This window comes from Corvus moneduloides, chromosome 15 (assembly GCF_009650955.1).
Source record: "Corvus moneduloides isolate bCorMon1 chromosome 15, bCorMon1.pri, whole genome shotgun sequence".
NCBI classification, from domain to species: domain Eukaryota; kingdom Metazoa; phylum Chordata; class Aves; order Passeriformes; family Corvidae; genus Corvus; species Corvus moneduloides.
In genome coordinates this window covers 7,220,315-7,240,844 of record NC_045490.1, presented here as the reverse complement: position 1 = coordinate 7,240,844, position 20,530 = coordinate 7,220,315, and the positions used below count along the sequence as shown (strand labels likewise).

The window sequence follows — 20,530 nt, the reverse complement described above, 5'->3', positions numbered from 1 at the left end:
CGGGCGCGCGGGCACGTGACGGAGGTGAGGGGAGCCCGGCGGCGGCGGCGGCCGGGGCGGTGGAGGGTGAGTTTGTCCGTCCGTCCCCTCCGTCCGCTGCGGCTTCGGAACATCGGGGCGGGGAACGGACCCGCCCGCGGCGTGAGGCAGGGGGGAAGCCGGGCCTGTCGGAGGGTGTGCGGCGGGGCGCTGCTGGGCCCTGGGGGGTGGGCGGCCCGTGCGTGGTCCCGGCCCCATCCCGGGGGTGGGAGGAGGCGGGGACCCCCGGGAGTCAGGGCGAGAGGGACGGCCTGGGGAGGCCCCTGCGGCCGGGGGCGGGCGCGGGGCTGCGGCGGCGGTGCCGGGTCCCGCTCGGCACTCGCTCGGAGCGGCCTGGGGGGAGCGGCGGCTCTTCTGGTAAGTTCTGGGAGCGCCGCTCTGGGCAGCGGCCGGTGCCAGGGCCGCGGGGTGGAGGCGAGGGTCGGAGGTAGATGTGGGCAGCGCGTGGTTTAGGTTTTATCTGGCTACGTGTTCTAGTGTCGGAAATAATGTTGAACGTGTTCCTCATGAAGCCCCGCAAAGGGAGAACAGGAGGGGCGTGCTGAGCGTGGCGTGGGCCTGGTTGGGGCTGTGCGAGGGGAAGGAGAAGCCTCTGGAAAGGGGGAGCTCAGGGCGTGGAGCTGGGGGCCCAACAGGTGAAGTGCGGGCAAGGACTGCAGCAGGAAGATCTGAGAATTTGAGGGAATTGAAATGCATGCTTTGATTTTTGTCCCCCAAATATTGTTCGCGTTGAGTGTCTATAAAATTGTGTATAAGTGACATCTCGGTTCTCATTTCTGGCTGAGGATTGTATTGTGTGCTTTCAAAAGAAAAAAAACCCACACCTTTGAATTAAAGCACGTACAGCACACTGCTTTCTTACCTATACTGATTCTGAAGAGTGAACTTACACATGCAGGTCTGTGGTTCAGAACTTTCTAGGCTGCAGAAAGAGAAATGCTGCAGGTGATTTGGTTGTGAAGGGAAAAAGACATGTAGTAATGGTAAAGGTCCAGACATCAGTATGATGAGTACTAACATAATTAATGCTGCAGAGCCTCTGCAGATCACTGTGGAAAACTCTTTCTGGAACTTATTTAGAGTATGTTAGATGTCTGAAAACTGGTCTCTAGGCATGTAATGTATTTCTAAATGCAGTGTGTTTACTTAACGTCGCCAAGTAAGCATACTTAACACATGGGTTTTATGGGACAGTTTTGCACATTGTGGTCTTGGTTGTTGCTAAAATACCAGAAAGAGACAGCAGAACTATAATAATGTATGAGCTAATGCAGATAAAATAATGGTTAAATTTAGGTTGAGATATGTGTATATATATTGCTCTAGGTTCATGCTGAGGTACCTGACTTCAAAGACCACCTTATTGTTAATTTAGCTGTATTTGATGGGCTTATGCAAAATACTTAATAAAATTAGGAAAAGCTTTGAGTAAAACTTCGTATTAAATTTTAATGTTTTAAAAAAAACAACGTTATGAAGAAGATACTCATACAATTTACAGGCAACATCACAAGCTGTGTATAATGTGTAAACTGCTTCTTGGGATCAACTGCCATCCTGGGAAGGGAATCTAATGTAAAATAGTAAGAAAGTTTGCGACTTCCATCAGATTACCCTCTCATTTGGTGTGCTGCAGTACTTTCCCCTGAGCAAGTGAATAAATCTTTTACAGAGAATACACTGAGACTTGTACTTAGCCCTGCCTTTTACTTCCTTTTCAGGCCTTTGGTTTTCTGCCTCTGGTAGTAAACGTGGTAGCAGCCTGTTCTTGCTGGAATCAGTTCTGTAGCAAGGCAAACTTCAGTCAATTTCTAGGTGTGATGGTCTGAAAGATCTTGGGGTGCCTCCAGATGTGCCCCCACCTAATATAATTTTCCTAGCAGCCTATCTGTTTTATGATCTAAAAAACTACAGTTCTGTCTTTGCCCTCCAAGGACTTCCAGTTCTGCAGGAAGGATATCTGTGCTGACAAACTGTATCTGCTGTTTGCTCCTGTACTGTATCTGCACTGTTGTACATTATTTTTAGAAACTGGCATATTTGAAATGCCTATTAAAAGCAAGCTTTGTTGCTGTCCCTTTTCACACCTAATCCCTTGCCTGGTTTGTGCTCTCTACAACCCAAACAGGAGGCAGCTTTTTTTGTGGGGCTCTCCAGGAGAGGTTTGGCTAATCCTTTCCAGGAGACTTCTTTCTCATGTAGCAGTGTATCTTAGCCACCCCTTACTTAAGAAAAAAATAAAAGGGGGTAGGAGGGCAAACCATGGAGAGTTATTGCCTTTTCTCTTGTTAGTAAGGTGGTTTTCTTTAGCCTTGTCTGCTATTGATTGAGTTATGATGTTAAAGGCAGAATCTTAGCAATGCTGGAAGTTGTCTAACTGTAAAACAGTATTTCAGGGGAAAAAGTGTTTGTCTGCATTATATGAGTTGTTGTATATACATGAACATAATTTTATTCTATCTCCTTCAGAGGTGTGCTGAGGCACTGTACTGGTTGTTGAAATTACAGTATTTGGCCACACAATGTTCAGCTTCACCATGGTGTCCATCCCCCAAGTCTGCCTAAAGACAGGTCAGGCAGGTGCAGGTGACAGGCCTGCACTTGAAACTGTGGCATTAAGATGACTCTGCTGCCATCAGCTTTATTTCCTCTATCCTTGGCTACTTACTTTCACTGATACTGCTACAACTCTTTCTGCTTTTGCTGCTGGATTGGCCTGGGATATTGATTCAGGGTTAAAATAACATGGCAGGAGGACTTCGAGCCTTCTTAAACCAGCGGCTGGTTCATCATGAGGCTGTGTAAACAGTTACCCTGGCACCGCAGAGGAGGCAGGATGTGGAAGGCAGAGGGATTGTGAGGTGTAGAAGAGATTTCCTCTGCTCTTCAGTAATTCTGACTTTAAGAAATTAGTACACTACCAAGTAGGGTAACCAAGCCTTTGCTCAAAACCCACAGAACTCTCATTTGAGAGGGAAGATGGATATCTGTGTCTCAGCCTTTCTGTTCTTGTCTCCTTGCAATTTTTTTTTGTGTTGTGATGAATCGTCTTTACATTTGACTTTAAATTTTTCTTCCCTAATTCTTGCCTTGAATGAGACTGCATTGTGCTTGTTTTCACTGGTGTGCTTCTGCTGTAAATACCACACTGAAGCCCAGTGTTTGGAACACAGGACTTTGCTAGTGGGTTTTGCTCTTCCTTTGCTTGAGTCACTCAGCTGAGACTTCGGGTACTGCTGAAATAGAAACCATTGATGCTCATCCAGTTAAATTGCCTAGGTGTAGTTCATAGTAAGTGACTTATTTTTATAAGGTCTATTTAGTCTGACTGTTAATTATTTTTTAAAAAAGGTAAGTAATAAACTAGATAGCCAGTAGCCGTTCAAATATATATTCTGAAATAATGCTGTATTAAGAACTGGCTTGATGAACCACTGAAATAGATTAGTAACCAAGGAGATGATTAAACTGGTTTTGCAGGCTCTGTTTGACCTGACAGGGAAGTTACTAAACAGTATGTTCTGGAAGAATGATAGCAAAGGACTTGAAGACCCTTTCTATGGGCAATTTCGCTCTCTTGTAGGGGACATGTATGTTAGGGAGAATAGTGACAATTGTCTGCTGTATGAGTGTTTCCAGTGTTGTGCCAATAGTAAAGAGGAACTTTCTCCTTTATCGCCAGAGAAAGGGGAATTCTAAATAAAACTTAATCTTTGAAGATGCACGACTTTCTTGAAAGCCTTGAACTCCAAAGGTAGTAATCACTTAACCCTACATGTTAGGAGTGCTGCTTTTGGGGCAAGAAGCTGATTCTGTTTCTGAATCTCACTCCAATTTGGTTTTGATTTTACTTTGTGAAAAAGTAAAGTCTGTGGTGCAGCTGTTCCAGGACACTGCTTCCAGCACTCTGCTATAGATCTTATAAATTCTGGGGTAAAATGTTTTGGCCTTTGGACGATCAGGTGAACAGTGCTTAAATGTCAGCTCTGAAGTTTTCTGGGATAGAAGCCGGCCATGGATATGTGCAGAGAGAGAACAAGTAATCTGTAGCACTGACAGTCTGAAACTCTCTTCCTTGTTAGTACTTTGGGATTACAGTAGTTGTCCCTCGGATCTGAGTGGTGTGCTAATGTCTGTAAGTGACTGAAGTCCTTATTAAAAAAAAAAAGTACAAGTAGTTGTTATCTCTGACTTGAAACGTTGTTATGGTGAAAGTGATGGTTGCACTGAAGTAGAATGGAGACATCAGAAGCTCTCACCTATTATGAAAGTGTTCTTTTGTTAATGGCTTTCAGCAATTGCATGATCAGAAATACACCAGCCTTCAGAAATACTGTACAGATAAACGTGAAGAAGGGAGGTGCAGGCAAAGTAAAAAATGGCTAAGGATGGTAATTGCTTGGAAATTGGACACTTGTATAAGGGAGAAGTCTGATCATAATAGAGTAGGTGTGTGTGTCTGAGGGTTAGACTACGTTTTAGGTGACTAATTGAACACCTGTAGTTGCCAGCAACTTAAAGTTCCACTGAAAAATTGATTTATGCCTGTTCTGTATAAAACCTGAGCTGCATCTCTCTCCCCCTCCCCTCCTCTTCTGTTTAGGAATAACCTAATTTACTAGGGCATAATTGTGTTTATGTTGTGTCCCTAAGGATTGAGTAAAGTGAATTTGAAATTTTCTCCTGTAGCTGTACATCCATTATGGATAGAAGTAGCTTTTTAAATATCAAAAATGTGTGCTTCACTTAAATTGCTCTTCTGAGAACATAGTGCCTTTTTTTCTATAATTTAGTCAGCTTTTTATATTGTTTCAGGTTAAACAGAATAAGGAGATTGGCATGATAACTGGCAGTTGCAGAAGAAGCTACCAGCCTGTACTCAAGGTATATGAAATGGTAGCTTATGTTGAATTTGAGGCTGATTTAATATGTAGGAAGTGTTCTAAGCAGCTTTCTGCAGGGATATAAACTTGTGACAACTGCTTGCTAATGACTGTAAAGAAGTAAGGATATGAAACTGGATTAGCTTCTCTTCAGACTTTTTTAGCTTGCTTTTTTTTTGGGAGGTGAAACTTGACCAGAAAATACTTTTCCCTTGAAATGAGGTTCAGCGAGGCCTCAAATTCAGACAGAGCATTAAACAGTAAGTGTAGACCTGCAGTGTAGATACCTGTGGCTGTGTCAGGAGCACGGACGTGCAGCAGCAAACTTCTGCCCCTGCTGTGTGGTCCCTGGCAGAATTGTCCAGTTTCACTGAGATGCTTTGACAGAAGAATTTCTGAGGCCATGCACCTTTGCCACTTGGGTGTGAGCATTTACCAAGGTCCATTTGCTGCTGACAAGTATTTCCAAAGGGTTGTAGTTGAGGTGGGATTGTGAAGTAGGTAATTTATTGCATATGGAGTCAGTACTGGCAGGAAAGTTGTGGGGAATGATTTAATTCTTTCACCAAAACTTTCATGCTGGTTGGCTACTGGTGAGATTACTTAAAGGATTACTTGCATGCTAAACCATTAATACCCTTTCCACAAGGTTGGGAGGAAGGGTGCAGAAACTCCTCCTTCCTCTTAGGAGAGGAGAGAATTGGCTCATTTTTAATCTTGCTATACTTTTAAGATTAACTTTGTTGTATCACTTTCCAAATCATGACATGCTCATTCTATCTTCATAGTATAATTTGAAAGCAGTTATAAAACTGTATAATCTTACTGAATTTAGCTCTATTTAAAAAATATTTAGTGGGGCCCTATTGGTAAGGTAAGACGAAGTGAAACCCTTTCTGTGGAAAGGTGTTTTTGTACCATCTCATCCATGGTTGCTTCAGTCACACAGGGCACATCCAAAGATCTAAAGATCACTTTTTCAGATGAAGTTTCAGGCTCTCATTTCTGTATTGCTTTCATGCTGGTGTGTATGAGTTTATTCAAAGAACACGTTATCTGTGCAAGAAGAATTTGCAGCTCCAAGGGTACTGATGTCTGACTGTTTTCAGTCCTTGGTTTTGTGTTGTGGCTCTTACACTAATATTAAGAGCTATGAGCTGTTGAGAGGTCTGAAACTGTTTTCAGTTTTGGCTGTACACTGTGCATTAAGCAAACAAGCTGTGCTCATATATAACAGCCCTTGAAAGTTTTTGTCAGCTATTCCTTCTGGAATGATTGTCCTTTTGGCTCAGAGGTGTTTGAGTGCAGTTGCCTGAACTGAGGGGGGAAGATCTGTGCGTATGGATTTGGACAATAATCCTCAAGGCCATCACTGTTGTTGGAAAACTGGCTGCAATTGCATGTTGCTGTAGTGACAAACTGGACATGACCTCAGCTCAAGTCTTTAAAATACAATTTTGTTGTAGTTATAAAACATCCTCTCTGTCATTAGAGGTAAGTTAAAGAATAATCTAAGAATGGTAGGTCTGGTATGCAGCATAGTTTTGGAATATTGGCTAGTGCTGATAAGCCTTTGAGAATGTAAACTCTTTTAGTTGCCTAAACATGCTTTGGAAAGTTGAAAGTTTGTTTCCTATCATGATCTTAAGCCCCTACAGGCACTGTTAATTCTGCTTGAGTTATGTTTGAACGCCTGCAAGGCTACAGCGGGAGGTAGGTGTAAGGGAAGGAGGAGGGGGTGCTTTATTTTATACTTGTTTTCAAAAAAATTTAGTCTCAGTTATAACTCTGGTTTTGGAAGGAAAATTTGGAGTGGGATTCAAAGGAGAAAAGGTAAGCAAGGCGCAGGTTGTTGTGAGGTTTTTGGGCAGATAAAACTGAGCAGTGTTCTAGGAGTGTTGCCTTCTGTATCAACATAAAGATGCAGTGATACTGTTTTTCTAGGTGGAAAGTCAAAACCCATTTTACTTACAAGGTATTTTAAGCTGTGGCTTGCCAATGTCTATCATATTTTAGGTGTGACAAGGTGCTGAGCACATTATGAATTAATTTAAGTGTGATATTTTAATTCTGTAAGGCTTCAGTTAACAGCTACTCTCTTTGGTCATCTTGTTAAATTAGAGATTGAAAGAAGGGAATTGAATCAAGTGGCAATTTCTAGGAGCTTCAACTGCTTATAGGTGTCTGGCAGTAGTATCAATGACTGTTGGCAGTAATTCTACAATAAAACCTGGGGAAGGAGTTTGATGATTGAAAACACCGGAGTTCTGCATTTGGAAGGACAAAAAGTATATTGAACAGCAGACGAGGACTGATTATTCCACAGGTTGCTCTCTGCTTGAAAAAACTAGGAAATTGTATTTCAATTTCTGGACTGAATGGAAGCTTGAGTTCCTGCATAGTGTATTTAAAGTCTTTCATAAGCACAAAATAGATTTTCTTTTTAGGCTTTTATAGCCATGTATGTTGTGGTGTCATGTATGTGTCTGCTGTCCTGCTTGTGGGCTGTGGCAGTGTAAGAGCAAAATTATGACACTTCTGCAGCATGATCTGCAGAATGTGCATATGTGGTTCTCCACTTAATTAACATCTGTTTGGTATTAAATACTTAGCTTTATGTTGTGTTCCTCTCCAGCTTTTAGAGCTGTCTCAGACAGATGCAGTAAATAACAGAGTTGGAGAGATAAGTTTGCACTTCAGCTGTTGCCTTGGATGGTCGGATTTGTACCAAGAAGCAACGCGTTGCTCTGCTTGCAGTGCTGGCTTGACCTCTTTGCCTTGTCTTATTTATTCAGAACATGGAGCTGAAATGGCTACTGTGTGTGACCCTGCTAGCCCTTGGGATCCTTGCTGCCCAAGCACATGATATGGATGAAGACAATGATGCTGATGATGTAGTTGATATTGAGGATGACTTGGATGATGGTATTGAGGAGGTAGAAGAGTCCAAGTCTGAAACAAGCAGTCCTCCTCCAGCTCCAAAGGTTTGGCATAGAACTTCTTTTAACAGTTGAATTACTGCTTGTGTTTCAGTTAATGTGGGTCTGATCAAAGTTGTCTTTACTTTCTTAACCTTTAATATGTTGTAATGTTATTAAAGATGTTATCTGGGAGTAGGGCTTGGAATTAAGGTTGGCTGCTTTGTTCCTGCTCTCGTGTCCCCCATGTTCTTCCACAAGACAGATCTAACCTTGAAATCTGTGATGTGAGTATAAAGAGTTAATGCTAGTATTTCCAGCTAGATATATACTTGAGTTTTAGTTGCAGACAAGAGCACAACAGCTTGGCACAAGCAGCAATATTTATGTAATTTCTGTATTTATGCTTCAAGAATGTCCAGGTGAGCTGTACTCAAGTGTAGGAGGGAGTGCGAGCTTTACATGCTTGTATTTCTGTGGAATAAAGAATGTGTCTTGAAAGGTGCATAAATGCCCCTCTTTTCCAATAGGTTACTTACAGGCCCCCCGTCCCAACTGGTGAAGTATATTTTGCAGAATCTTTTGATAAAGGAACTCTGGATGGGTGAGTATAATCTGAAGGATGATTCAGTACAGCAAATCATGTAAAATCTTGGCGAAAGGCAGAGAAACCCTCTCTGCAGAGCCCATGTTATTCAAAACTGAATCAAAGGACCCCTGTTCAGTTGGGATTACAGTAATGACTTCTTGAGGCTAGCTGTTCAAATGCTGAGTTAAATCAGTATTTCCTTAAGTTCTCGTAATAAAGGGGAGGTGAGGCCATTACATGTGGCTTTTTTACTTTCCTCAGGTGTTGTGAGGATGGTAAGGTGCCGCTCCTGTTTTTTTACGGGAGCGAGGCACTTGCTCCTGGGGCCATGGTCCTACCTGAGGGTGGGAAGTGGCAAACACAGAAAAGTTTGCAGGCTTGGGAATAGAACTCCTCAGGGGATCAAGATACTGGGGTGTAGTCCTGAGACAGCAAGGGCTGCCTTATCTTAAGGGCAGGGTTTTTAGTGTGTGTGTGTGTGTGTGGAGAATGTATGGTTTTCCAACCACTGGATATCTGTCTTCTAGATGGATCCTTTCCAGAGCCAAGAAGGATGATACAGATGATGAGATTGCCAAATATGATGGTGAGTCAAACCCGGGTTTTGGATGATAAATGTTTCTGATGTTGTTTGTCATATATAAAAAAGAGGTGCAAGACTTTTCTCTTTCTCAGCTAAAATTATATTCACTGAAGAAAATGGGGGGGGGGGGGGTGTTTATATAGCTGGCTAACAATATAAAACATAGTTCTGGTTTAAACAAAATAGCCACTTGGAGATCTTAAAATAAATTAGCGTTTGGTCAATTTCTTCCCCAGGTAAATGGGAAGTCCAAGACATGAAGGAAACTAAGCTTCCAGGAGACAAAGGGCTTGTAATGGTAACCCGAGCCAAGCATCATGCAATTTCATCCAAACTTTCCAAGCCATTTGTGTTTGATACCAAACCCCTTATTATACAGTAAGTAAATAATAATTTAGTGTTCTGTTGTTTCCAGGGTGACATGATAGCAGGCTGAGGTTAATTCCATAACTCAGCTTTTGTTGACTGGGGGTCTAGATGACACAAGTTGCTGTAACATATTATTACACTGTTTTGAGCGAGAGTAAAATAGTAACCCAGATTCCCAAAGTGAGGAGTTAGTAACACCATGGGTCCTTCTGAAGCCTGAAAAAGGAAGAAGTCTCTGCAAACTAGACTTGGTAACCTGTCTTTTGGCTTCAGTGCACTTGATTTAATTGTAGTAACAAGGTCAGGCAACTGACTTTTGTACAGCTAATTGTGGAAGTCCTTGTCCTTTTGAATGAAAGCTGGTCTGTAAATAGGTCAGTGCACTTCTTATGCAGTAAACTGCCCCTTGTTTCTGAGGGGAAGTGGACAGAGGGATAAAGATGCATTTGTTTCCTCCTTCCTGTGTCTTAGTTCATTTGCCGTGGAAGATTAGCACCTTACATAGCTCTGGTCATGACTGTTGTAGAAGAATCTACTTGCATGTGTGTTAGAGAAGCAAGTCGGGGAAAAACGTAATTCAGTGAGAAGAGTTGAATTGTGCATTATTAGCAATGTTATCAATTTTAAACAAAGAGTAAACTAATTCATGTTGGCACAAGATAATGAATTGGTCACTTTGCTTTGCACTGTTTAGTTTTGGCTCAAAATACAAGGCTAAAAATAAAGCTCAGTGGTTATCCACTCCAGCTGCTGGCATTGTGAGAAGATCAAGCATACTTAGCTTATTCCTGACAGAGATGTTCTGCCTGTTTCAGGCTCCTTGGCATCCCTAAATATAATGTTGTATGCATATAACCCTGAAGGGGCTTTTCCTAGAATCCAATTGTTTTTGCTTTGGTAGTCTTGCACATTGAGTTGTCTGTCTACCACAGTAGTTGTGGGGAAAAAAATTGGTTTGCCTCAACCCCTCTTGAAGTGTTACATACTGGAAAGCTTTTTCTTCCTTCTCTCTACTTGTAGGTCATTATCTTCTAGGCCAGCACTCAATTTCTTTAATCTTTTCTGTCAAGATAAGTCTTCTAAATCTTCAATTTTTTAACTGTTTCTCAACCTCTTGTGAATATTTTCTTAGTCTTTATATCTTTATATATCTGTATGTCTGTATCTTTAATATTCACTGGGTAAGTGATTCAAAGCAAACAACAACAAAACAGTGTTACTGTTAATTTGTACTGCAAAAATTGTAATTGTGCATTACATAAATAATTTTTCCTCATGATAACATATGTTCTCCCTTTTTCTATTCAAAACTAAAATTAGGTATGAAGTAAACTTCCAAAATGGAATAGAGTGTGGTGGGGCCTATGTGAAATTGCTTTCAAAAACCCCTGAGTTGAACCTGGTGAGTAATGCTACTAGTTTTGAGTATTAGCTGTGAAAGAACTTGAAATTTTTTCACTTTGCTTCTTCCTGAACAAACCCTTTTAGCGAAGGCAGTGGGGCCTGATTGCCCAAGTGCTTTGCACTCAGCATTTTCCCAGTGCTTTCAGTTGGAGAGGTTAAGTACTGAAACGTGACAGCCCCTTGAGTGGAAACTCTGAAGTTCCCTAATAGCTGAGCGGTTGTGCACCTTTGCCAAACTCTGCAGTACTTCAGATTTTCCTGGGTTCTAGAACCAAACAGGAGGTGCTTAGGAAGTAGCCAGCTCCTAAGGCCTAAGAACTGCTTTTTGTCCTCTCATTCGTTGCGTTGAAGTGGTTTAGCCTGCTCGGACAAAGCTGAACTGCTGAGTAACCTTGTGTAGGCTCTTGTAGCCTGTGGGTTTTCTTTAACCATTTTCCTAGACTTTATAGGATGTACCTTTTATGACTTGTTATCCATCTTTCTTTCCTTCTGCAGTCTCATTGGAGTTGTATTATTAATACAATTTCCAAACTATTAAAAAACTCCAAAACAACCATGAACATCCAAGAACACAACTTGGCTGCCTAATCCGTTTCATATATGCATTGAATTTTCAGATAACATTAGCAAGAACAAATAGACTTGAAGAGTTCAATGGTGATTATATCCAGTTAGATTGAGGCAGTGCCCCAGTTCACAAGTGTAGACTAAATGCAACTTGGCCTCACTTTTAGTGCTGCTTATCACTTGTGTGAAAGAAACTCAGTGGCCTTGCTAGTCTTTCTTTATTGCCAGTAACTGATACGTCTAATTGATAGCTTTTAAAATACTTTATTGTAATGTAGAGCTATGCTTAAACATTGTGGGAATCACTTACACTAATCTTTTGGATAACGCTTGAATAGCTGGTGTTTTCCATGTGGAAAATAGAGCCCAAAGGTGCAAAATGAAATAGCTGGGATAATTCTCAGCACATTATTTTTTTCTGGAGGCTTATATGAGGAATATAAGCTTTAGTGTGGGGACTTCATGGGCTTGATATCCAAGTTGCAGAATAATGTCTAATGAATTGGGAATTCTTATGACAGACAGTGACTTAAGTTGTATTTTTAAAGTATTGCATTGTTTTAAAAGGATCAGTTCCATGACAAAACTCCATATACAATAATGTTTGGCCCTGACAAATGTGGAGAGGACTATAAATTGCACTTCATCTTCCGGCACAAAAACCCAAAGACCGGCAAATATGAGGAGAAGCACGCGAAGCGTCCAGATGCAGATCTGAAGACTTATTTTACTGATAAGAAGACTCATCTTTATACTCTAGGTATGGTGACTGCTAACTATGAGTGTTAATAACTACTACATTTCCTGCACCAAAAGCTCATAAAGTGAGCCAGATGAACAGATGAATACTTGTGCCAATGCACCATACAACTAAAAACCACTTGAAAGCTTCAAATGCAAAAACTGATTGTCTATACAAAGGCTTATTTCATCCTTCCAGAAAGTCTTGATTCATGTAGGAAAGGTCATGCAACTTGAACTTAATACTTAAAGGAGAACTGAATTTCAGGGCAGTTGTAAGTAACTTGAACTAAGTATATTTGAAATAATTATCAGCATTTATAAGCTGCCTGAATGCTGCCTCTGAGTAACACTAGCTTTAGATGTAGAGGCATCATGGTTTGTTTTGGTTTTGTTTGGGTTTTTTTCTGCTTTCATGTATCAGACAAACTCAGGAGTTCTTGAAATAGTGTTTGGTATATTGGCTATGATCAAAATCTTTCAGGAAGTACTTTTAGGACTATCTCTAGCTTTTCCTGCTACAGAGACAGCAGTAGATAAAGAAGTGAGATTAAAATCCTGTCAGTAGTAGGAAGTCTCAGTCTCGAGTAGAATATGAATATATACATTCTTACTAGTAAAGCAATTCTTACTGTGCCAAGGTCAACTTAGCAGTGGTAACTGCTAAATCACTCTACAAACCTCTGTGCTTTTAACATTTAAAGTAGGACTTCTGCCAGGAGTCTGCTTTCTCACAGGGTGAGATGTGGTACATCATCACTAGTTGTATTTTGGCATAAGGAGAAAGGTTCTTAACAGTTCTTTATAGCAGTTGATGGGTAGGTGGTAGCTTGGGTTGTACAGTGCAGATGAGTGATGCCTTATGACTCATGCTTTGTATCGTACATGCAATGACTACTTCAACTTCTTTCCTTACAGTCTTGAATCCTGACAATAGTTTTGAGATACTGGTCGATCAAACAGTTGTCAACAGTGGGAATTTGCTAAATGATATGTCTCCTCCTGTGAATCCACCCCGAGAGATTGAGGACCCAAATGACCAGAAGCCTGAGGACTGGGATGAGAGACCAAAAATCCCAGACCCAGATGCTGTTAAACCAGATGACTGGTAAGGTGTTGGAAGGGTGGAATTTGAGGAGTCCTTCGCCTGATGATTTGGTGCTGATCAAAATGTCTTTCTCATGTGACTTATGGAAGGTTCTGAGTCTCACCCTTGTAATCAGTACACTGTCAGTTTAGGCATCTTAACAGCACTTCAATAGGCAGAGGCAGACAGGTTCCACCTGCTCTGGGAATTTCTGTTTAGTGCTCCTGTTCCTGTGTTGGCCACAGACAAAGATTTTAGGGAAATTCCTATGCTACCTGTTGCTTTCATCCTTGATGAGATCAAAAGATGAGCTGCAGAAGGTATAACTGAAGGATCTTTGTACTTGTTTGTGCAATGTATAGATAAGGTAATTGAAAAACCTGACTTCCTAAATCAGAAACTGATCCTGGCTTTCTGGCTTTGTACCTGTGCTTTGTAAGTGATAGACTCAATATCAAGCACAAATGTGTTTTTGCAGCTGTTGCTAAGAATGGCATTTGCTGTAATATGCAATTTTTAGGCTGGTTTTTAAAAAAATTAGTAGTAGTAGTACTTTGCAGTTGGCACCTTGATATGTCATGAGGCACATGTGTAGGTAAGGGATTGCAAGGCAATCCCTTTCTGAAATCATGGGGTGACCCTGACAGAAGGGAAGGTGGCTGGCTGTCTAGAGCAGTGGGCTTGTTCAGAGTCTGTAGAATCATGCCTTGGGCTTAAGAACTCTTACGTGTTTTGTATGTTAACACATAATGCTCTGCTCTCAAGGGATGAGGATGCTCCTGCAAAGATTGCAGATGAAAACGCTGTGAAACCAGAGGGCTGGCTGGATGATGAGCCAGAATATGTAGCAGACCCTGATGCTGAGAAACCTGAAGATTGGTAAGTTTGCTGCCTGTTGCAAATGGCAGCAAGTATTTCATGACTCTGGTACTGACGTTTGCAGTTCATTGTTGCTTACTGACAAAGTTGCTGTTCAGGCTATTTTTCTTCAAAAGTACAAGGCAGTGATCTGAGGACTCATGTCTTGCATTCACCTTTGCATTTTTCAACTCTTCTGTGACTGTAAGCAAAACAGCAGGGATGTTCATCTTGAGGTAGAGCTTCTTAGAAAAGACAGTGGGAGACGCTGTGCTCAGGGACTGGCTTTTGTTGATCTGTGCTTCACAGTCTTTGAAATCCTCCTTCCTTCTGCAGTATATGTATCTACACACTTATGCTATATAAAGTTTCAGAATCTCCATTTTGTGGTAGGAATTTTGATTTTTCCCAGAAATCAGACATTGCCTGAGCCTTACTCAGGGGTGAACTTCAAAACTGAGCTTGTCTTTTCAGGGATGAAGATATGGACGGTGAATGGGAGGCACCTCAGATTGCAAATCCTAAATGTGAGACAGCTCCTGGCTGTGGTACCTGGCAGCGCCCAATGATTGACAATCCAAACTACAAAGGCAAATGGAAGCCTCCGATGATTGATAACGTGAACTATCAGGTTGGTGTTTTTTTCACTGCTTAAGCTGGTGGCCAATGCAGCATTTCCCTTACAAAAAGCAAAATTATTTAGATTAAGCAGATGTAATTAAGAATTCAAGTGCTGTCATGGTTGTACTGTGTTTCAAGTGGACAGATTCAAAGTGCTTTCTTACCAGGCATCACTTAATTGTAGTGATTCCCAAAGCCTGGTAAGTTGCACCTGTAGATGTTGTAATTGAGTGCAATGGATTGTTATATCTCTTCATTCATAATGGGCTGAAAACTAAAATTTGTCTTCTAGTTAGTGAGTCTTTTGTCTTTTCTAGGGCATATGGAAACCTAGAAAGATCCCAAACCCAGATTTTTTTGAAGACTTGGAACCTTTCAAGATGACTCCCTTCAGTGCTGTGGGACTTGAGTTATGGTCCATGACATCTGACATCTTTTTTGACAACTTCATCATCTGTACTGAAAGAGCTGTGGCTGATGATTGGGCAAGTGATGGATGGGGACTGAAAAAGGCAGCTGATGGTGCTGCAGAGGTGAGAGAGGAAGGTTTAATTGTGTGCTGCTGAGTGGAACTGGCTGAGAGGAAGCACCTCCACTGTTCTCTCTCACAGCCTTTGTCAGTATATATCTGTATGTGCCAAGGCTGAGTATTTTGGTAATCCAGGTTTGAGCCTTAATTCATAATGATGGTATGTTAATGGTTGCTATAAGTAACTAAGTACTCGCTGCTCTCTTCTGAGTTTTTGCTCTGATATTTGGACTGTTTAGCCTAATGCTTAATTTCTAAGCTATGGGAAAAGTACTTGTGCAGGTTAGCTTGAGGGTTTTTTGAGGTCTGAAATATAATGTTTAAAGTTGCAAAAAGCCTGTTTGAAAATTCTGTAGCTTAAACTTAGCTGCTACAACTTGCTGTATGGGATGAAATTTGACAGTTCTTTTGGTCTTACAGCCTGGTGTTGTGGGCCAGATGATGGCAGCTGCTGAAGAACGTCCCTGGCTTTGGGTAGTCTACATCCTCACTGTGGCTTTGCCAGTGTTTCTTGTTGTCCTTTTCTGCTGTTCTGGGAAGGTAATGCATTTCCTCTGATAATTAGTATCATGTTTAAAAGGAGGTTCAGTAAAATGTGCCTGAATGTCACAAATAATTGCCTGGGTTTGATATTGCCTTTCAGAAACAGCCAAGTGCTGCAGAATACAAAAAGACTGATGCTCCTCAGCCTGATGTGATGGATGATGAGAAAGAAGAAGAAAAAGACAAAGGGGAAAAAGAAGAGGAGGAGGAAGAGGAGGACACAAATGAGGAAAAGCTTGGTAGGTAAACTAGATAATCTTGAACAATGTTCTCCTTGATAGAATAAACCAGCTGGATTTGCAGATGTAGAATAAAGCCAATGTGAACTGAAGATAAGTCAGAAAGGAGAATTTTTTTTTTTTTTCCCCCCTTAGAAGAGAAGCAGAAAAGTGATGCTGATCTAGGAAGTGCTAGTCAAGAGGAGGAAGAAGAGGAGGAGGAAGAAGACAGGAAACCTGCATCAGAGGTAAGAGTGCTTGATCTTTGAAGGAAGCTTGTGCATTTTCTTTCATAGGCTATGTAGAACAGGCCTTAACTACAGTGTTAAAAGTTAACCTGGCTCATGTCACCCCCCTCCCAGTTAAGAACTTTGGAAAACTTAGTCACCCTGAAGAATAGGAATTGCTGTGGCTGACTTCAGCAGTTGGGCACCCTGCTAAAGGCACTGCTGTAGAGCCTGCTTTGAGAGAGGAGTGGGACTGTTGGAAGGTGTCTTCTTGAGGCAAAAGGCTTACTCAGCTTTGAGTGCAGTCAGGATGTGACCTTAAGTGCTCCCCACTGATAAAATGGCTGGCTTAAAAACGGGTGGAGTGTTGCTTGAAGTTAAAGGATTCTCCCAGCAGCAGAGTGTTGAGCGCTCCCAACAGATAGTGTACATCCACTGTGAAAATGAGGAATTTGCCTGTTTGCCACAAAGTACTTACAGCAGTAGGTCTTTTCAAGAGCTAAATTCTAATGTAAAAGTGAAAGTAGATTATTCTTCATAGATTTTCTCAAAATGGTTTTTAAGGGTATATTTAGGTTTTATTTTGTTGATGTTTACACAAATTGCTTTCTTGCAGGAGGAGGAAACTGTGAATAGATCACCCAGAAACAGAAAGCCAAGGAAAGATTGAAAAAAGTCATAAGAACTTGATCTGTGATTTCTTTTTTTTTTTTTTTTTTTTTTTTTTTTTTTTCGGTTGTTGTTACTTTCAAACGGGGTTCTGGGAGAGGACCTTGGACACCTTACATTGAAACTTGGACAAACCTCAAGATTTCACCATCCACAGGTTCCAGTCACACTATCCAATGTAATGGAGTGTCTAGCAGTAAAATATTTGCAATCATCTGTTTTAAAGAGCATCATTCCTGTAGAAAGAAAGCATTTAATATAATGGGCTGTGGATTTTGGAATGTAACATAACTAACCTTTTCATTTTTGGTTTTAAATATTCTTTTCTGTTCTTAAATAGATTGGTAGAATTTTTCCAGTCTCAAACCTTGGCTTAATTTAATATATTAATTAGTGAAATATAACAATGAATCTTGAAAGTGCTAGGTGATAAAAATGCAGTTTTATAACTAGTTTTTTTTACAAATATGTAAATTCCTAAATGCACCAATGTCTTTATACCCCTTGAAATTTGGTAATTGTTTGAAGAAAAGTTGTCAATGCATTTGACACCCCCCCTGCCCTCAAAAGAAAAGAAAACTAGGGGGATGTATGGGGAAACCAGTAGTGAAACTCTCTAATCAATCAACTTCATTCTTTTGGGGGGAGGGGAAAGAGGAAGAAGGGGTGGAAGGGAAGGGGTTAGGCAGTCTATAGAATATATGCATACTGTGCATGGCTAAAGCCCTGTTAAGTGTTGACAAACAATCTAGGATTTCGAGTGGGTCATCTTAATGTGGCATTTATTCCTGCAGAGCTTGCAGACAACCAATTTTGTTTGTTCTTGAACTCTTTTTGTAAAGCTGAGGGTTGTTGGGGAGGTGTGGTTAGGCTACTTCCCCCTTTGCCCTCTGTTCAGCCACTGGTGTTTTCCTCTCTGTGACGATACAGCTCTTCCTGAGAGCAGCTTTGCCTCAGTTGCTGAAGCACTTCATGTTCAGCTCATTGTCAAACTCGATTTCTCAGCTAGGCCTATTCCTTTGTAGGGCCCAAACACTGAATAAGACAGTGTCCCATATCCCCTCACTGTTGTCACTGTATGTCTGCTGTAGAAATGGGGGAGGTAGGCAGGTAGACAAGTTGAACTGAGTATTTGTTAGGGAAAAAAACCCACAACCAAGATGTCGGTATTGTAGGTGGGGAAGGAGCATGTGGAGTATCTTAACTGGTATGTGAAACTGTTTTAAGTCCTTTTATCTGCTCTTCATGTAACAAGTGCATTCTAAATTATATTGTGAATGTTAGGAAGTTCCAATTCCAGCTGAATAAATTTTTTTAAAGTGTTGAGTCTACCATACTACACTGTTTCAAACACTTTTTTTTTTTTGTGGAATGCAGGTGAGCACTACAAGAGCATTACCTCTGAGGGTGAGATGGATGTAATTCATTACACTGTACCAAATATGTTGGCATTTGGATGTCTATATAGATAAACTTTTGCCTTTGTTTAGAATGAAATTAAATGTCCTGAAATTATTCTTCTTGCACTGAACTTAAACACTCCAGTGTTGTTTGGTCATATGATAAGGTATAGTGTGTGGAATTATTCCCAGGGGTTATGGGGGGAAGAGTGTTCCAATTACCTTGCAAAGAATCTAACCAATTACTAAAAGACTCTTGTTTAGGGTTTGGATTTTTTTTTTTTTGTAAAACACCTTTTGCTGCCTGTCCTTATGTTGTATCCCTTGGTTGTTGTGTTTGAAATATTAGTGATCACAAATGCATAGCAGGATTTCTTGATCTCTCTGCAGTGTACAAATAAACTATTGTAAGCAAGATACTGGAAGTAATTTCAGACTTCTGTTGGGAGCTATTGCATGTTTAGAATGCCTTTGCCTGTTGAACACCTGGTCAATACTGCTCCTTACTGCAAAAATAGCTTATACTCTGACATGGAAGATGTCATAGCTTAAGCATTGCTATTAGCTTGTTCTCAGGACTGTATTTTTATCAAGGAGCAGCTGCTATTTATGACTCTCAGTCCTTTGAGATGATCTATGTGTAAATGGTTTCAATTCAGCTAACATTTTGAGCACAACATAAAAATCTAATTAATCTAATGGTTTTTTTATCTTAATATGCAAATTGCCTTAAACTCCCAAACAAACCATGTGCATACATGTTCTTTCAAAGCATCAAAAGTGAACTTGAGATCTGCTATCAGCTTTTAAATAGTATTATATTAAAGCTAATTGTAAATCTACATTTGCTTCTGCTAAATCTCCTGAAAAAGTCTCCTGTCTGCATGTTATGGCTTTTTTTGATACCATAGTGTATGCTTTAAATAATTACTACAATAAATGAAGACTTTCCAAAATGGATAGACAACTCAAGTTACTTTTTATCCTGCTTTCTGGCTTGGGTGCCTCAGTTTGACCTTAGAATTGCTCTTATTTTTAAAGTCTTAGAGGAAAAAAAAAAAGCTACCTGCTTATCCTGAGTGCATAAAGCATAGCTGTGTTTTTTCGAGTAGTGAAGCTCCACCTGGCTGTAACCTGTGAACTGGGTTTGGAACTGTTACAGATACTTGAAGGTGTATTTGGGCCTTTTATGTCTGTGCAGCCAAGGGTGGCAGCTCTTGAAAAGGATGCTGAGCTTGACGTGCTGTGTCTGACAATAGCGGGGGAGGGGGGGGGGTTGTTAGGCTGAATCAAAACAAAACCCGTGGGCTCTGAAACACAAGGCAGAAGTGCTGAGAGCAGTTTTTCTCCTGGAGCCGATGCTTGGTAGGGGCAGTTCATAGATCACGTTGCATCTAACCAACTAACCCCTTCCAGCAGTGTCCCTGGATGTGATCTACCCTCGCTAGTGCTGCTCAGTACTGAATTGTCACAGCTGGAGGCTGTGACCTCTCCACTGCATTATGAGTGTCTGTTTTTAAGATTGACTCCTGGGCCTGAGGAGCGTTTCTTGCAAGTGCTGACTACTTGTACATGTCCATGGTTTTGTCTTGCTCTTTCCTTACTCCTTCCTCACAAACTCAGCTGTGGCTACGTACGTGGGGCTTGTGACTGCTCTGCTCATCCTAAACTGATGGTTAATACCCCTCTTCCCTCATGGTTTGTAAAGGGTGTTTTTGGTTGATTGGGTTTTTGTTTTGGTTTTTTTTGTTTGTTTGTTTTTAGTGTTGCGGGACACAACTACTGTGATTTCATGACCATTTCAAACAGGTACTTGTAGAAGCAACTTGAAAAAAAAAATGTAAAAACTAATCAATAAAGAAACTTAAATCTGTTTGGATTTCTTTGTCTAATTAGCAAAGCTGGATGAGTTTTCATCAGGGTGAGGGTGAGGTGAACCGTGCCTCTCCTCCAGGCTTTTGCCAGGTAAGCTCGCGCTTTGTCCCGAACGCAGCGGTTGTGCAGGGCCGAGCCGTGGCTGCAGCGGGCCGGCGGTGCCCGGGACGCGGGGCGGACACTCCGGCCGGGCCGGGCCGGGCCGGGCTCCGCTCCGGCGCCCGCCGGGCTCCGGCTGCCCGCCCCTCCCTGTCAATCACCCGTGGCTCCGCCTCCCCGCTCTTCTGATTGGCTGCGTCGTGGCCGCCCGGCCCCTTCCCTACCTGTTCCTTTTAACCGCGCCGAGCACCGCCTCCAGCTCGCCCCCGCCGCTTAATTCGCGCCTCCGCGCCCTTCTATTGGTCGGGAGG

General features: G+C 41.5%; 1 protein-coding gene across 3 annotated transcripts; it reads left to right on the top strand.

Annotated features, from left to right (window-relative positions):
- Nucleotides 1-20,118, top strand: CANX (calnexin). Of its 3 annotated transcripts, none has more exons than XM_032124679.1 (15): nucleotides 1-66; nucleotides 7,718-7,906; nucleotides 8,371-8,444; nucleotides 8,957-9,015; nucleotides 9,249-9,390; nucleotides 10,702-10,783; nucleotides 11,920-12,112; nucleotides 13,012-13,201; nucleotides 13,946-14,059; nucleotides 14,513-14,669; nucleotides 14,977-15,192; nucleotides 15,609-15,728; nucleotides 15,832-15,970; nucleotides 16,106-16,197; nucleotides 16,793-20,118. In XM_032124679.1, exons 2-15 carry the CDS (start codon nucleotides 7,721-7,723, stop codon nucleotides 16,844-16,846), a joined length of 1,818 nt encoding a protein of 605 aa, XP_031980570.1. In that variant the 5' UTR covers nucleotides 1-66; nucleotides 7,718-7,720; the 3' UTR covers nucleotides 16,847-20,118. The 3 variants fall into 3 exon arrangements, with proteins under 3 accessions (XP_031980570.1, XP_031980571.1, XP_031980569.1); XM_032124680.1 differs by lacking the exon at nucleotides 1-66 and adding an exon at nucleotides 289-396; XM_032124678.1 differs by lacking the exon at nucleotides 1-66 and adding an exon at nucleotides 4,900-4,923.
- The last annotated feature ends 412 nt before the right edge of the window (nucleotides 20,119-20,530 follow it).

Excerpts from the sequence above, each read along its gene's own strand:
- CANX (XM_032124679.1), top strand. The coding sequence starts at position 7,721 with ATGGAGCTGAAATGGCTACTGTGTGTGACCCTGCTAGCCCTTGGGATC. Across the intron at positions 13,202-13,945 it reads GCTGTTAAACCAGATGACTG|GGATGAGGATGCTCCTGCAA; the intron begins GTAAGGTGTTGG and ends TCTGCTCTCAAG. Across the intron at positions 14,670-14,976 it reads TTGATAACGTGAACTATCAG|GGCATATGGAAACCTAGAAA; the intron begins GTTGGTGTTTTT and ends TGTCTTTTCTAG.